This window comes from Phyllostomus hastatus, unplaced genomic scaffold (genome assembly GCF_019186645.2).
Source record: "Phyllostomus hastatus isolate PE091 unplaced genomic scaffold, TTU_PhHast_1.1 phas_contig_17, whole genome shotgun sequence".
NCBI classification, from domain to species: Eukaryota; Metazoa; Chordata; class Mammalia; order Chiroptera; family Phyllostomidae; genus Phyllostomus; species Phyllostomus hastatus.
The window spans coordinates 15,908,980-15,926,596 of NW_025333664.1; the positions used below are offsets into that span (position 1 = coordinate 15,908,980).

Below are 17,617 nucleotides of genomic sequence, written 5' to 3' on the forward strand. Positions count from 1 at the left end.
ACCAGGCAGTCACGCTGTGAATTTCTGCACGTCCTTGTTGATCGCCTGCCTCTCTACTAGGCTGGAAGCTCTGCAGGGCAAGACTGAGTTTGTTCCTCCTGGAACCTAGCAAGATCCCAGCTATGATGGGCTGTCTATAAATATCCATTGAACAAACGTGTAGTGCTTTGCACATTTTTTTTTTTTAATTGGAGGTTGAGCGCATCCACCAAATTCTGGGATGGCTCCAACCCTGGGGAGAGATTCCAAACAAACGCTCTTCCTGGCGGTCGAAGAGCCTGTAGAGCCGCCCTTGGTTCGGACCAACCATCCGTCTTCCTCCCTGGAGCTCTCCCAGGACCCTTTAAACGCCGCTGCTTCATCACGCCCACCTGCTTCGCCAGGCCGGCCGGAGCCGGCTCCCCCGCCTCCCGAGGAGCGCTGGGATCCCCGCGGGTGCAAAACGCAGAACTGACAGGAGGCCGCGGGCACCATTGTTTCTTCTTTATTTGCGGATATAATTATGCACCGCACTCTAAATTAGAGATAGATTTTTTTTCTGATATACATTTCATCTTATTCACCACGAGCACACCACACGCACAGAACAGTTCCACAACCTGATAAATTGCACAAGATGAGTTTGGATTCCTGAAAACCCGCAGGCAAGCCGGCCCCGCCGCGGCTTCTTGCCTCCGGCTCCGCTGGGGGAAAGCGCCCACCCAACAGGGATTTCCCGCCAGCCTTTCCCGCTGCAGGGTTGAAATGTCTACGGAATGGGAAGCGCTCTTGCAGGAAATGGCTGGGCTGCAGATTCCGAGCACTGGATAGCTGTGAAATGTCCCCGTAAGGTCGAGTTTCTGCGCCTGCGAGCTGCGCCCCCTCTCCCTCCCTTCCCACCCCTCTTGGTGACGGGGCCAAGGTGTCGGGGCCCCTCGTGGAAGGTCAGATAACCCTGCCCACAAATGCGCCCTCGCCTCCCCTGAAACCGAGGTGTTGTGGAAAAGACAGGACAAGAGAAACGCAGACGCTATGGATTGTGGATCCCTATCCCCTCCCACCCCACTCCCATCCCCAATAATAAGAAACTAGGAACCAGAGATGTTTAAAGCTTGGCTTCCCAAGCGCGGCGGCTGGGCGCACTGGGTTGGTGGGGGTGGGGTGGTAGGGAGGGGAAGGAGCGCGGGAGATTGATTGCCCTGGCTCCCTAGTCCTCCGCGTTGGTTCGGTAGGCCTCGATGAGGCCCTCGAGCGAGTGCACGAAGCCGGACACGCTGCAGATGCCGCCGATGACGAAGATGGCAACGTCGAAGAAGACTTGGTGCCACAGCAGCTTGCGCCAGAGAAGACGCAGGTGGAAGAGGCTGGGCAGCAGGAAGCAGAGGCCGGCGCCGGTGAGGCTGCCCGTGAGGCCCATGAGCAGCGCGAAGTGCGGGACATAGATGGCCATGAGCAGCGTGAAGACGACCAGCGCGCAGCGCAACGTCAGCCCCCAGGATTTGAGACGGCCGTCGCCGCCGTAGCATGCGGGGAAGAAGGCGCGGCTGCCTTCCTGGAAGAGCGACTTCTCCAGCACCTCGACGGCAGCGAAGAAGGGCAGCGGGTAGGACAACAGCGCCTTGGCCACCAGGAAGATGTTGACCACAGCGCGGATGGAACCAGGCAGGTTATCCGTGATGACCTCCTTGGTCTCGTCGGCCCAGGTGAGGTAGGCGACGAGCGCGAAGAGGCCCTTGAGCACGCAGGCGGCGATGTGCGTCCAGTTCATCATGCAGTGGAACTCGCTGGGCTGTTGCATGTTGCCCTCCAGTGAAGGCAGGAAGATCTGCGACGTGTAGCTGAACACGATGATGCCGATGGAGATGGGAAACTTCTTGACGTCGATATAGAACTTGACCTTCTCCCAGGCCCAGTCGCGCGCCCTCGATAGGCAGTAGGCGATGACCAGGATGTTGATGACGAAGTGGGCCAAAGTGCACAGCAGGCTGAACTTGGACACAGCCTTGAGGTTCTTAAGGAAAGCGCAGGGCAGCAGCACCGCCGTGGCGATGATGGACCAGGACTTCTGCGACACGGGCAGCCCCGGGAAGCTGTTGTACATGAGGTTGCCACTCACCACCACGTACAGGATACAAGTCATTACTAGCTCGATGATCTGCGCCACGTTCACCACGCGGCCACCCAGCGTGGGGAAGCGCGGAGCGCAGCACGCATTGGCGATGGCCACATACGAGTCCCGCACTCGCACTACCTCGCCGTCCTCGTTCTCCTCGTACAGGCATGCGATGAGGATCTTGCCGGTGTAGCAGCACACCACGGCGGCGAAGATGATGAGGAACAACCCCAGGTAGCCGCCGTGCAGAATGGCGTAGGGCAAACCCAGCACGAACATGCCCTGTGGAGCGAAGAGGCAACCAGACCCGGCGCTGAGCGGGCACTGCCTATGGAATAGGGAGCCTGGGGGGCGTGACTTAAAGCTGGGGGCGTGGCTTAAGGCTACAGCCCGTAGGGGGCGCTAACGCGAGTGAGTCCCGGGCTGAACGCGCCCGCAGCAGAAGTTAAAGGTAGGCTGAAACGGGAGTGCGGGTGTTGAGTCAGAGGTGGGGAGGGAGGTGTGTAAAAACGGAATGGAGAAGGAAAGGTGTGCCAAAGGCTGGGGAGACCGGTGTGGGCTACGTGTGCGGTCAAACCGCAAGGAGAGGACGGGAATGTGGAGATCAGCGAGGGTGCTTCCTGGGGACAGAATCTGAAGTGGGGACGTGGCAAGAGGCGGGAAGGTGCTGGAGGGGGCGTGGCCAGAAAGGGCTCTGAGAATGGCGAGGCTGAGTCTGAGCCGCCTAGGAAGAGGGGGCACGGGATTTAAGGTGGGGCTGCAAGGGCGTGCAGCAGATCTAAAGAGGGAAATGCGGGGGCCTGAAGGCCGAAGCGGAGAAGAAAACATTCAAGGCGGCAGTGGGTGGAAGAAGAGGGTGGACAGGAGGTGGGTCGGAGTGTGAGGCCGCCACGAGGAGGCGAGAACGTAGGGAATGTGAGGGTTTTTGCGCAGGGCTCTAGGATGTGAGGGTGGGGGGCGGGGGAGGCAGGGCTGGAGATAGGAAGTCTTGAGGGCAGGCGGGAGTAGGGTCGGAGAGGCCCATCCCTGAGAAGGGGATTAAGTGGGAACAGGAGAGGCCAGCAGGATGAGCTCGGTGTGAAAGGCTGAACCGAGTCGGGATCTGTAACTAGACGCAGTGGGATCAGGCGGGCAGAGCTGTGGAAGGAGGGTTTAGAGTCCACAGGGGGAAGAAAAGCTAACGAAATCCAGGGTTCCCGAGGCCTGCGGGCCTCCAGCCTCCCCTCCTGGCTTCCTCCCGGGCCTACGGAACGGGGCCTGCAAAGATGACGCCGGGAAGGCGCAGAGGCAACCGTGGCGGGAGCCACCCACCCCACGTCCTTGGTGCCGCCTGGCTGTGTCCCCGGGTCCTGGAGAAGGAAGCGCCTCGGGACCGACCACTTAGTGCGCAGGGCCTCAGGAAGCCCCACAGACCCCGGGTCCCGAAGCAACCCCGCCGCGGCCTCGCGCTCCGGGTAAACCCACGTTCTGCACCCCAACGACCGTGATCTTCGGGGACGCAGTAAGGGGAGGCAAGCCACAGGGCCTGCGGGCGCCTGGGGCTGAGGCCTCTACCACCGCGAGAGCTGCGGCCTCCCGGCTCGGATCAGCTCCGGGGTTGGAGGTGCAGACTTCAACCCTTCTCCTGGCGGAGGAGTCCGGCGCCGCCTGGTGGGGAGTGGGGGGAGGGGTGTTGAGTGTGGGGGTGAAAAGGAGGCACGCGGTTCAGAACCTTTAGGGGCGGCTTTGCCAAGGTCAGATGCGGAGGAGCTGGTCTCCTCTTTGCGCTGTAGCCGGGATTTCGGGAGAGAAGGGTGAATCTGTGCGCAGGTGAACCTGAGGTTCCACGGACTGTGTGTGCCTGTGTGACCACACTTGTGCGCGCACACTTTGTACCTCTGTGCGCGCGTGTTATGTCCAAATGGGTTCGTGTGCGTGTGCTTGTATGTACGGCTCTGTGCTTCTGCGTGCTGGAGGTGCAGGGACGAGGAAGGTGAGTTGGAGGGTAATCCTGTGGTCTCCGTACAGACCCGTGTTGCGTGCACCTGTACCCGGCGTTTGTTCCTGGGGGAGGATGGCTGTGGGCGTGTGCGCCTCTCTAGATAGTGCCTGCGTGCATATGCAGGTGTGTCAGGAAGGAGACTCCCAGCTCAGCGAATTTTCCCTCTCCTTTCCTCCCGAAAATGAAGCTGTGAATCCATTCCGGAGTCCCAGACAAAACCCTTTCCTCCAACCCTGATTTTCTTTCTCCCTCACCCCTCCCAGATCCCCTGCTTCTGTTTCCCTCCCTTTTGCCGGGTCTCAGGGCAGGTGTCTCTGACCGAACCTCAGCCTAACTGGGTCCGCGGGGTGTTGTGCGGTTCAGGACGGGAGACACCACCTGGGGGCGTAGATTCCCGCACGGGGCTGGGAGGGATGGGGAAAGGGGGAGATCCCGGGTACAGGACGGGGTCATCCTGCTCAGGTCGCATGGGGACTCGGTGGCGGACGGAAGGTAGGGCCTGGTACACGGAGCTTGGATGGGGTGCGGGGGGGGGGAGGGGCGCAGAGCTGGGAATCCCCGGCTCACCTGGATAGCGTTGGTCACGTTCCAGCCTGCCTCCCACGCCGTGATCTTGGGCTTGTCCTGGCCCCCGAACTCGCCACCAGCCCCCACGGCCTGGTCCTTGGAGCCCGAGGGCGGCAGGGGCGCGCCGCCACCACGCTGGTAATGGATGTCTCCCTCGACGGGCGGCTCGGCGCCCTCGTCCCCGCAGGGCTCGCCCTCGCTTTTCAGGATGTCCATCTGCAGGCCCTGGCGGTGCTCGAAGTCCAGGTCGTCGCAGTGCGCGAACCCCACCGCCTCCTCGTCCGTGGCCGCCTGGAAACCCATCCTGGCGAACATGCCGCTCACCTTGGCCTGCGACTTGTTGGACACGGACGTGGCCACGTTAGACAGCTTGCTGCGGAGCAGGGTCGCCATGGCGGCGGCGGGGTCCAAGGAAAGGACAGAAGCGGCTGAGAACGCGGGGAACGCGCGGCAAAGCGGCGGGGGCCAGGGGCGCTCGAGGCCGCTATCTTCGCCTGCTTTCCCCGCAGTGCCCCGGGGCGCTCTGGCTCATGACCCCCCTCGGCTGGCGTTTGAGGCTCCCTCCGGGCTGACCCTGTGCTGGCCGGCCGCGGGTCTGGCGGAGCGGCGGCGAGCGCACTGCGGAGCTGCCGCGGGGCTCCTCGGGCTGCGGCGGCGGCGGGCGGCGGCGTCAGAGCAGCTACGCGAAGCTGGCGCGGCGCCCCCACCCGTGCGCAGCCCAATGCGCTCCCGCCCCTCGGAATCAGGAGGCTGTGGTGTGTGGGGGGGGGCAGTGATGAGGAGGGGGAACCACTCGGAGGCAGGGGGGGTGAGGAGGGGGCAAGGGGAAGAAAAGGGGGGTTAAAGAACTCGGGAGACTTGAAGTGGGGGGCAGAAGGGCGCCCACGAGAAGGCAGCAGGAGGGAGCACGCGAAGGAGGGGTGCGGAAGACGGGTGGGGGCCGGAGTGCTGCATTTCTGGGGGAGGTGCTAAGCTCGGGTCCTGGCCCTTCCCACTTCGCCGCCGCAGGGAGGGAGGGGGCCGGGGCGTGCTGATTCTCGCGGTCCCGCGGCCCCGCGGTCCAGACAACCCCTTCCGGAGTCCCGGAGCCTTTCAGCCCCAGATTCCACGGCCACGGGCCGGTCTAGACCCTGAAAGGCCGCAGGACGGTTCCCTGTCGCCGACTGCACGGCCGTCTGGGGGGCGACCAGCCTCCCCGGCACCCACCACTGGCACTGCAAACCGGCCTCGAGCCCCACTTGGAAACAGAAGTGTCTGTCGCGGACCGCTCTCAAGAGTGCTTAGCCCGGCCTCGGTCACTGGGACTGCCTCCGCCCGTCCAGGATGCAGCCGTGGAAGCCGATCTTCGGGCTGCTCGTCCCCGACCGCTCTCCAAATGCGCGCAGAGTGGAGACGAAAGGTTGGCTTTTTGTTTTCTTTTGGGGGGTCTGGCAGGAGGCAGGGCTTAATGAGGGCACCTCTGGCCAGCCTCGGCGTCCACCGAGGAGGAAGGACGCGCTTGCAGCGGGCTCGGGGCGCTCGGGCTCCGTTCGCACGGCGGCTGCGGGGCCGTGGAAACCCAGACTGTTTCTGTTGAGTGCGGTGTGTGCGGGTGTGTTACGCGAGCAAGGGTAAGAGACAAAGACCGATACTGTGACAGATACTGATGCGGGCTAGATCTGAGTGGATTCCGAGGGCGAGATTTGGTCACTGTGTTTGTTCTCTAAGTGTGTCATTTGTTCGCGGTTGAACCTGTGCGTGTGCAGCGCTTGCGTGCTGGATTTCGTGTGCATGTTTCCGAACGGATCCCCTGCGTTTTTGCCCGTGTGAGTCCTTTCGTAGTCGTGGCTTCCTGCGGTCCGCTGCTCCGGAAGGTCGCGGTGCCCGCTCCCAGCTGGGCTCCCGCCCCGGCCCTGCTAAGCCGTGAGCCGTGCCTTTCCCGCCCTGCTGCCCCAGCCCAGGTGAGGGAGGTCTAGCCGCCGTCACTGGGGGCAGCGTCGGGTGGGGACGATCTGAAGGAGGGAAAAGGACCCCTCAGCCTCTCTCTTCCGGAGGCCCTGACTCGCAGAGAACCCCAGTGTCCTCCGCCCTTTGCAGTGTTTCTAGATTAGCTCACAGTCAGCGCACAAGTAGGGCGGCCTGAGGGCTCTGACCAGCGCGCTGGAGCTGCCAGGACAAGACAGGCTCTCCGCCGCATGTCCCCTCCCTCCTCCTCCTCCCCACTGCCCCACAGTCTGGTGGGGTCTCCTCTCCAGTTAGAAAACCTCCGCCACACGGAACAGAGATGTTCCTAATCCCTCCCGATATACCCTTTAAAAACCCCCCAAGAGCCTGCCTGGCTGAAACTAAGACAAAAACCCTCCTGGCTCTAACCTGAAGACCTGCCCACCCCCAACTAGGATAAGATCTCCTAGACACCTTCCGCAAACACAGACCTTCAGAGTCTCGATAGGACTCAGGACAGAGACAGGACAGAGACCCTTCCTTGCTACGCAGAGATCCTCTCCTCCAAAGAGGCTTTGAGACAGAACTGATCTCTCATCCCAGGGATTTGTCCTTGTACTCAGAACCCCCCACCCAACCCCAGCCCCACCCCCTGCCCCGGATTCTGGGGGAGAAAAAGCCTGTTCCCCAGATTCCTATAGACTAAGGTCTTCACCTCCTAATCCTTCTGTTCCCTCCACTTCTGTTCATGTCTAAATTTTCTAGGACCCCACCGGGTAATCGGGACAGAAACCAGAGTCCCCTAGCTTCCCCCACAACCCCCCAGACCTGAAGGTGGCGGTTGAAGACTTCCGGGACAAGTGAATCAATGACATCCATGTATCCGTTGGTCGTTGCCAATTCATGGCTTTTGTGGTCGTCCAAGGCATTCACCCTTTCTTTCCCTTTTCCCTTGTGATGGTCACTGCCACAGCACCCTATGTGGACAGTGAAGTTATTTCAGTAGTGAGAAATTCATTGTTCATTCCTGTATTCAGCACTCCTTCTCACAGCCCTACTATGCGCGTGGCTCTCTTCTGGCCATTGTGGGAATCACCAAGACCACCCAAGCTTGGTCCTGTCTGTGCTCTCCACCCCAGTTCTTGGGTGTAGGGGGCACCCGAGAGGGCATTCTGTCCAGCCATCCTGTCTGCGATGGTGAAACCACCCCTGAAACCTCCCAGCAGAGCCGTGTCTTCATCCTCAGTGTGCAGATGAGCACACCCAGCCTGGCGGGGAGGTGTCCTGCTCACGGTCACCCAGCGTCCAGGGTGGAGCCAGGCCAGGACCCAGGAATCCCTGCGCCCTGCCTGTGCCTTCCCTGCCACGACCTCATCTTGTCCTTCCATCTGCCCTCCCTGCTTGCTTGGTGTCTGGCCACTTCTCTGTCAAAAAAGATGCCGCTTGAAATCAGAGTCCAGTTCTTCTGGCTGTAATTACATGCCAGCTGCTGGGGAAGGAACACCTCCTTTCCCTTCTTCCCTGGGCAGCAGGTTCCCAAGCAGCCCACCCCTCGCTGGATTGTCCTGCTCCACCAAAGACTGGCTGTGTGACATCGGAATACTTACCTAGCTTCTCTTAGCTCCCGTCTTCTCATCAATTAAATGTGAAAATAATAACAACCGCATGTGGAGAGAATTCTATGAGATATTGCATATAAAATGCTTGGCACAGGCTAAGTGCCCAGTGTGTGGTAGCAATTATTTTTTATTGTTGTTGTTGGTGGTGGTATTGTTATACCCAGCGGCCACTTCTTGCTGCCTGAGGGAAAATCAGTGTGTGAGGAAAAGCCTGTGATTCATCGGAGTGAGTTGGAAGGCACACTGCTCTGTCTTCGCCCCACCTCCCCGCCCTCACCCCTCCAGTCCCGCGCTGACCTGGAGGGGAAGAAATGGAAGTCGGGAATAGGGCAGAGGGCAGGGGGCCTGGCTGTTAGCCCCAGGAGACAAATAGGATGACCTACCTAGCTGGTAATGAGTTGGACTCTGCTCTAGCGAAGCCATCAGTCTCCAAATTGTCCTAATAGCTCTAAGGGCACCCTCATGAGAAGAATTTGCAGCAGCTTGGCCCCCTGAGTTGAAACACAACACACACATACACTCACACACAGAGAATGACAGGCCAACTGACAGGTGCACAAAGGAATGAGGCCAACACACAGCTTCGAGCACAAGGGCAGGTCTACGCAGATCGACGGAGCAGCACACGCGGGTCAAGGACGGGCCAGCATGCACATGGACACGTGCGAGATTTGTACTGAGACTGCCCACCACACAAAGACACCAGGAGAGGCACCCATAGGTCCATCCCCACGGGCAGGATCACGGGTCACAGGCTGAGACACACGGCAGAGCAAGGACAGGCATGGACATGGAGATAGACATGTGTCTGTTACACACACAGTGACAGACACCCAGACACAGGGACACGCACTGGCACAGTTCACACTGAGACTGACAGGCACCCGAGATGCAGGCAAACTCCGACATGGTTACCGAATGGGAAAAGGGGAGAAAACAAAGGGAGGGAAGGGTTGCAGGAGACATAGAAGGAACACGCTGCCCTGGCTGGTGTGGCTCAGTGCATTGGGTGTCTGGACCTGCAAACCCAAAGGTCAAAAAGGTCGCCAGGTTCAACATGTGCAGGTCAGGTCCCCAGCTGGGGGCGCTGGAGAGGCAACTGGTGGATGTTTCTGTAGCCATCACTGTGATGTTTCTCTCCCTCTCTTTCTCCCTCTCTTCCTGTGCCTCTAAACATAAATAAATAAAATATTTTTAAAAAGAGAGAAAGAAACACACTAGAAGAGGGCAGCAGGGAGACAAAGCAGGACATGCCAGGTGGAGGCACCAGCCAGCAGGGTGCAAAAGAGACAGGGGTGCCACCGCCTTCCTCTTGGACAATGCCGGAACCCAGATGTGTGGCAAAGAAAATGGAGGCTGGGTGGATGTGTGGCGAGGGAGCCAGAGCTGTCCCTGCTGCTGACCTCGGAGTAGGGGCAGGGGCACCCCTCGGAGGGCCACGCAAGGTCCCGCTGTCTTGGGGTGGGATGGGGGCCGGGCTGCTTGAGAGGGAGTGGGTGAGGGGCTGCCGGGACTCCTGCCAACCCCCACGGTGCAGAGACTGTATTCTGGACCAGTCCGGCAGCCTAGGCCCAGGAGAAATGCACACCCCTCCTCTCCCCACAGGAAAACAATCTCTCTATTTTGGTGCTTTCAGTACCCAAGGGGTTAAACGCCTGGCTAATGGAGATGGAGGCCACTTTGGGGGAATAAATAGGGTTAAATAGAACTGGGCTTATCTCCCAGAGCAGGCAACAGCGTGGGGGGTGGGGCACGGAGCCCTCGAATTAATGGCCCGGAAAGCCAACATCATGAGCATCATTTCGGGGCTGAATGATCACAGACAGACCCCCTCCTCTTCCCTTTGCAAAGCAAGTTGTGCCATGAGCCTTTTCCAGCCGAGGGGACAGGCGCTGGCTCTCTAAGGTACCCCCTCCCTTTAAGCTGGGGTTTCCTGGCAGCTGGAGAGAGCCATGCCCACCTCGCCCCAAACCAAAACCCAGTGTCCTAATCCTGGGCCCACAGGCACAAGGGAAGGGATTGGCAGCAAGGCTGAGAGCTCCAAGTGGGCAGCCCAGGCCTGGAACAAAAACCCTGGTTCTTCTACCTTTGGTGGGACAAATCAGGTGGGACCATGGAGGGCATAGGTGTTGCCTCTGCGGGCTCGGGGTGAAACCTAGTAGAATACAGTAATGATTTTGTAAATATTAGCAGTTTGCCTTGCTGAGGTAGTGAGCAGCCCATCTCTGGGGGCATGCAGGTAGAGGCTGGATGTCCTATCAGAGGTCATGTCCCAGTAAGTCCTGCCTCAGGGTGAGGGAAGCTGGATTTCATGCCACCGGGGTCAAGCCTTCTGTGCACATGGCTCTAGGCAAGGCCAAGGGAGCAGGGGACATGGGGACCCGGGGACCCAGGGACCCAGGCTGGCTCTCAGAAGCCTTTGACACCAGGAAAAGCTGCCTGGAACTGGAAGAGGAGCCTTGCACCAGCGTCGGTGGGTTGAATCAAAGTTTCTGCCCTTTTTTTCTGAGAACACAGCCTCCTATTGTGCTGGGAAACAAGGACATGGTGACTTCCTTCCCCACAGGGTCTGCAGCACATAGTAAACACTCAATAAACGTTTTTGAGGTTGAATTAAACTGATGTCACAAAATTATTTTCCCCCATGAACTTTTAGTATAATTGGCTGAAGAAACACTCAAACCCAATGGCCAAAATCCAGCTCTGAATTCTAAGTCCTGTAGCTTTTCCAAATGGATTTTCCCTTTAGCTCACATCACCTTCTATGTAGTTGAAGGCCAGTCACACATACCCACGTGAGATGTGAGTGCTGTTCAGAGTGGGCAGAGGCTGCACACCCAGATTCAGGGGCTCATCATCAGATCACTGCACCCCTAGGAATCTGTGGGTCACCGGTTTTAACAACTGGGAGTGGCAGCATTGTGGAGGCTGTGACTTCCGTGAGCCTTGTGACAAGGACCCTGGATTCTAGGAATGCATAGGGGCTTTTGGGTCTAACCTCCTGGACCCTCAGACCCGTCGGTGCAGAGCTGACTTTGCGCACCAAGCACCATTGAAAGCACTCAGGATTATCTTCTCGAATTCATACAGTCTTTAGTCTGTTATCATCCTAGAAGGCTGCGGGCAGGGACTGCGGGACTGGACATGGGGAGGTGGTGTTGGACAGGCACAGCCACGGGCAAGGGGACGGTTGGAGGGGAAGTGGTGGGGGTGGAGCTGTTGGATGATTGGGGCCAGGGAAGCTGCAGGTGATCCTGGCTCAGAAGAATCAAGGGTTAGCCTTTGCCGGTCAGCACCTTCCCTCACACACGCCTAGAACGGCCTGCCTCCCTGGTGCTATGGACCAAACTGTGCGCCCCCTCCCCAAATTCATTGTGACGAAGCCTTAACCCTCCCTGTGACCGTATTTGGAAGCAGGGCCTCTAAGGAGCTAGTTAAGGTTAAATGAGGTCATAAGGGTGAGGCGATAATTTGATAGGATTAGTGTCTTTCTTAGATGAGATTCGGGAAGAGCGCTCTTTTGCTCTCTCTGCCACAGGAAGGCTCAGTGAGGAGGGGGCCACCTGCAGGCCAGGAGGAGTCCTCACCAGAAACTGACCCTGCCAGACCTTGATCTCGGACTCCCAGCCTGCAGAGCTGTGAGAAAATAAATGCCTGTTCTGTAAGGGAACTAGCCAGGGGTGTTTTGTTACGGTACTCGAGCTGACTAGGACACTGAGTGCCTCTGCCAGCACCTGACCAGCAGTGGCTCAGGGGCCGAAGATTCTCCCAGGTCACACCCGCTTTGGACATCTGGTGAGGCTGAAGGTCCTCTCTCCAGAAACACACCCAAAGTGTCACAGAGCTCCAAATCCTCTGTAGCCCACCCATGGTGGTTCCATGACCTCCAGCTTAAGAACCCAATATAGAAATTTCTTTCTCTTCCAGCTCTGCTGAGAGCCAGATTCAGGTGAAATATGCACACTAACATTTAACAAATACTCATGCTGTGCCAGACTCTAGGGTAAGTGCTTTACATGCGTTCTCTCATTATTGCCTTACAGCAGCCCGTGAGCTTGGGTCGGTTTCCTGTCCGCTCACAGATGAGGACACTAGGGTACAGCGAAGCTCATTCACGTGCCCACAGTCTTGCAGCTAAGTAGTGGCGGATCCAGGATGCAAACCCCGGGTCAGAGCTGCCCTGACAACCTCCGCTTTCTAGGTGAGTCTGCCCAGAAGGGCTTGGATCTCAGGCTTCTGAGAGAGGCTGCAACCCAGACCTGACTCCCACTGGTGACACAGACCTCCATTCTGTTCTCGGGCATTCTCCCTGCACCGCCCATGGTATCTGTCCACTCAGGTGACCATTACCTTCCTGCTGACCACTTGGGCAACTCCTCTGGGACAGGGAGGTGGGAGGCACCGGGAAGGTATATAGCCGCTGCTCCGAAGCGCCTGTGGATCTCACTGAAGTCAGTGAGGTCCAGCCTCGGAGCACCGGACTCTCTGTCCTGGGCTTTCCAGCCTCAAGAGCATGGGGCTCTTCCCACAGGATGGCTTGGCCCTCTCTGCCTGGCGCATAGAGCTTCCTAGAACATGGAAGGCTTCCTAACCTGGGGTGCGTGAGCTCTCACCCAGGATTGCTTAATTTTATATTGCTTTGTATCTAAAAAATCTACCAGCAGATTCTAAAGCAGTGTTTGGGTGACCAAAGACTGGTTTAATTGTCATGGGCCTCAGGACAAACGGGGCGGGGGGTGGGGCTCAGTGCTGAAGCACGCAGAGCCACGGCCACTGTGCAAGTGGCGATTCAATTTTAGCAACACATCATCCATCACATCGAATTCATCACATTCGTTTGAAATCTCTGATACTGTAGCTCTCTTTGTATCACGCTGGTACCCTGTCTTCGCTTTCACAGTTGTATGGAGCTAAAAGGATAAGGGTGTGTACCCAGCTTTATGTGTGTACGTATTTTAGTAAAATTGTAATAAAGATAATTTGTCAAATGTTGGGAAGGGGCCGTGATTTATTTCTCCCCCTTTAAAAATGGCTCGTGTATTACTCAAGTGTGAGATGCACGCGTTTAATTCATTCTGACCAAGTAGAAAATAAGCTTCACACACTGGCGCCCGCACACAGCCCCTGCCACCTGGACGGGTCCCCGTCCTCGGTTCCGCTCCCCCACTGCTGCCTTCGAGGGGAAATATGACAGCGTAATGAACAGTTGTACGACGTGGTATAAAAAGGCAATTAAGGGAACTATTGGACTGGGACAAGCCAGCGTGACCTGGTTAATAGCTCTGAGCGGAGCTGGGCCGCCGGGAGGAGGGGAGGCAGGAGGGGGAGGGGCTTTCTGTTTTACAGTGAGGGGCTCAGGCGGTTCCCCCCACCGCCTTCCACCTACAGAGAACACCGAGGCTGGCCTCATGACAAGTGGCACCAGTGGCTCCAGGGACAGCCTGGGGTTGGTTCAGATTTCAGCTCTGGAGTCAACTCCGCCACTCCTGGTGGAGAGACTGGGGCAGGTGACTTGGGGTCTCGGCTTCAGTTTCTTCATGTGTGAAATGGGGATAAAAATGATATTCTGCACCCACGTCCCGGCAGTGGGAGAAAGGGCGGAGGCTTTCGTCTTTAAACCAGTCAGTGCGCAGAGCTGCACGTGGAGCCCAAAGGAAGATGCAGAGGATGCAGAGGAGGCTTTTACTTTGTCTTCAAGTAGCATCTTTCAGTACAACGCAATCTGTGTGCAGTCTTGTGCGTGTGCGCATGCGCCTGCGTGATTGGCGTGTGTGTGTGTGTTCTAATCAACTCATCAGGCTCCCTGCCCTGCCTGAGATAGGATGTGAGTTCTTTGATCAGATCTCCTGGGGTAGCCCATGAGGTCATTTATTTTGAGGTCACCCCTCCTCTTGGGACCCTCTCTCATCTCCTCAGCCCCTTGGTCACTGTCCTCTCCAAATGCCCCTCTTTGTGAACTGTCTTTGGCATATGCCCCCCTTCAGGATGGAGACAGAGAGAAACACATTCGGCCCCACCCACCCAAGCACCTGCTTCACTCCGCTTCACCGTGTTGGTGGAGGATTAATGAGTCATCACACACAGAGCAGGTAGTGAAGCACCTGGCACAGAGTAAGTGCTCAATAAAAGCTAGTTATGCTTATTGTTGTCTCAATTGGACAAGCTCTGGGTTTATACGTAACACCTAGCACAGTGCCTGGCATGTAGTAGGTGTTCAATAAATGTTTGTTGACTGCATTATTGAATGAAACCCTACTTGGTTCCATTATCTACTATCCGTGACTGTACGCCATCCCTTCTCTGGGGCTCAGTTGCTCAGTCAAACAGGGAGATGATTCTGCCCCATCGTCAGAGATGCACCTTGCAAACTGCAAAGTCCTGCCCACAGTGGGGACTGGTTCTGGTCACCTCTGCCCCTACCCCCCGTCATCTATGCCTGGCACTTGGATCTCTGAGGGGGGGGACTCCCCCTCCCCCTGTGCCATACGTGCTTATCCTAAAATAGAAAACCAGCAGTGCTCATTAGCCACATTGGTCCTCATATCCGCCCCCACCCCCCAACACTACAGTCTCAGATGGAAGTGGTGCTGAGTGCCAGCCCAGTGACACAAAGGAGCAATCAGGAGTCATTACGGCTCATTAGGGTGGGCTTGGTGATTGGCTGAGAAGCCCCGGCTTGCTCCTCACTCAAGATGGAGAGGGTCTGAGCAAGTCCACTGGAAACCCAGTCCCTCTGCTCCTTCTCTGCAGCACTGGGCCCCAGGGGGAGCTGCAAGAGGCAGGCAGGGCTCAGGAAGAGACCTTGTCACGCAGGCTGGTAGGGGCTCTCCACGTCTATGTGCTGGTACCCCCCGCCACTGAAGGCTGCATCTCCGGGTAGGACACTTACTTGGCTGAGTTCTGAAGCCCAGTCTGGCCAATCCAGCTACCCTGATGATGAAGTCCAAACTGCCCCACTCCCCAGCTCACAACCTACAAGCCCCTGTCCTGGCCCCAGCCAGCCTCAGCAGCCTCCTCTCCAGGAGTTTAACTGGGTCTCTGTTCCTGCCACAGGGAGGGAGCTGCTTCCCAGCCCATTACACAGCTCTCATTCCTGCGGCTCGGAACAAACACTTAAATGCAGGCAGATTTCTTTCCTGTCAGTTCTAGCCCCACGGCCACTCCCCCCACGGCCACTACCAACAGCACCCCTCCCCCGTTAGGGAAGGTTGCAGGGGCTACTGACAAAAGACCATGGGGTTTAGGGCTCCAGGCTTTGGGGAATTTACCTAATGCTTCCTGGTCTGAGATCAATAGGTGAGGAGATCGCCAAGCCCTTAATTAAGTCCTTGAGAAGATGAGCTGTAACTAGGTATTAACTAAGCACTCTGTCCCTTTCACTGGTGTTGAGTGAGGGGGTGACTTCTTATTTAGCATTTTCTTGGACAGAAATTTCCTATGTATTTTGGGGGGTTTCCTTGATTTTTTTTTTATTTTACATGTTTCAGAAATTTTTTTTAAAATATGTAAAATGTATAGAGTGAACAGTCTTTCTCTAACTCCTGTTTCCTGTCCACACATCTTCTGATTCTCCCCGAGCACCCTTACTGGATTCTTGAGTCGCCTTCCATTTGCCTATGCGACAAGTACAAACGTATAAGCAAATACAAATGCATATTCACACTGTCTCTCCTTTGTCTTTCTTTACACAAAAGATAGACCATTCTACACCTTGTTGTACACCATTATTTCTTTCCACTTGATTTATTTTTGGAGATCTTTCATAAAGAAAATAGAGATTATTCAGCATTCTAAAGGCACCGAGAATAGACAGCACTCTCTAATTATTTATTTCTCCCTCCTTCTTTATGTCTACAGCTTAGACATGCCATCCATCCATCCCTTCTTTAGCCTTTACCAATCCGGGCTCTGTGCTGGACCCCACGCCGAGTGTGGGGGCTGCAGAAGTGAATTCGCCCAGCCCTCTTCCCCCGTGCTTGGGCTCAGGGTGCAGGGAAACAGGGCACCCACAAAACCATGAGAGGCAGAGAGGGCACTCACTCCCTGGCCCACTTTCACTGTATGTGACTTGTCTCTCCATGCCGCTGATCTGAACTGGGTTTTTCTCTTCTCTTCCCTTGAGTGCACAAAAGTCACCCGTCTGCCCACCAGGATGTCAGGGGAGTCAGTTTCCCCCATTGTAGGGCAAAGGTTTTTTCAACAAAGGTGGGGAATATCTGAGAATCTCTAGCAAGGGTGTCTGAGTTTTATAAAAGCAAACAATTCATCATTAGAATTTATATGGCTCCTCCAGGAACAAGCAAAAATTCCCATTATGGGAAGTTTAAAAAACAATTAATTAAGAAAAAAAACAAACAAACAGAAAATGGCCTTGGTCGGGTAGCTCAGTTGGTTGGAACACCATCCCATACACCAATAGATTGTGGGTTCGATTCCCAGCCAGGACACATATGTCAAGCAACTGATAGATGTTTCTCCCCCCCTCTTTCTTTTCTTTCTGAAAGTCAATAAAACATATTCTCAGGTGAGGATTAAAAAAAAACAAAACAAAAACCAGAAAATGATGTCCAACGGAGGTGTTGACTGGTGAGGGGTAGAGAGGCCGAATGGGAAGATTCAGCATGTGCCTGAAATTTTGTGAATGACGCGTTCCTCATTACATGTCCGTAGGGTGCAAATAGTATATACATATTATGACCCACTTTAAAAGAGTGTGTTTAATATTCAAAGTCATTGCAGAACAGGGTAGAACAGCGCCCACCACTTGTGGACACTGCACACCACACGTTGTCCTAGCAGTTTGATGAGGTGAGAGTGACCATCATCACCTCTTTGTAGGTGAGGGGACTGAGGCACAGACCAGTTAAGCAACACGCCTGCGGCGAATGAATAGTAAGGGACATAAGCGGGCCTGTCTGATTTCAGAACCTGTGTTCCAGCCACTACAATGCACCAGCCCCTGAGAGCCCACGTCACCTCTCCGGGCCTCAACCCTTCTCATCTGCAAAGCAGGGGTTACAAGTACATCAGGGGGCTGGCTGGAGGATTTCAAGGACAAGGCTTGTAAAGCAAGTAGGACACTGCCCAGTACACTGCCACTAACATCTCAGGTTAATACCAGCCATACTTCTACACTCAGGCTGCCAGGAAGGACCACCTCTGAGCAGGGTTCGGAGAAGGCTGTGCCTGCCTGCAGCCGAGTGAGGGGTGAGGAGAAGCTCATTGTTTTAATAAACTCGCCTCTGTGTCTGCGCCCCCTCTGCTGGCTCTCCTGGAGCTCGTCCTCCATGGAGTGGGCCGGGGTCCCTCTGGACAGAGGAGTCTGTTTTGGTCCCATTTCCATTACACACTTGGCTGAGCAGAGGGGAAGGGGAGCCAACAGCCCCCCAGGCAGTAATTAATTGTCTATTTGGACTCCTGCTGTTGCCCGCATGG

General features: G+C 56.4%; 1 protein-coding gene across 1 annotated transcript; it reads right to left on the reverse strand.

The window, feature by feature from the left end:
- Positions 1 to 480: 480 nt before the first annotated feature.
- On the reverse strand, positions 481 to 5,248 carry SLC32A1 (solute carrier family 32 member 1). The gene is made up of 2 exons (XM_045833271.1): positions 4,641 to 5,248; positions 481 to 2,374 (listed from the first exon to the last, which is right to left on the reverse strand). The coding sequence occupies exons 1-2, from the start codon at positions 5,031 to 5,033 to the stop codon at positions 1,187 to 1,189; spliced, it is 1,581 nt and encodes a 526-aa protein (XP_045689227.1). The 5' UTR covers positions 5,034 to 5,248; the 3' UTR covers positions 481 to 1,186.
- Positions 5,249 to 17,617: the final 12,369 nt, after the last annotated feature.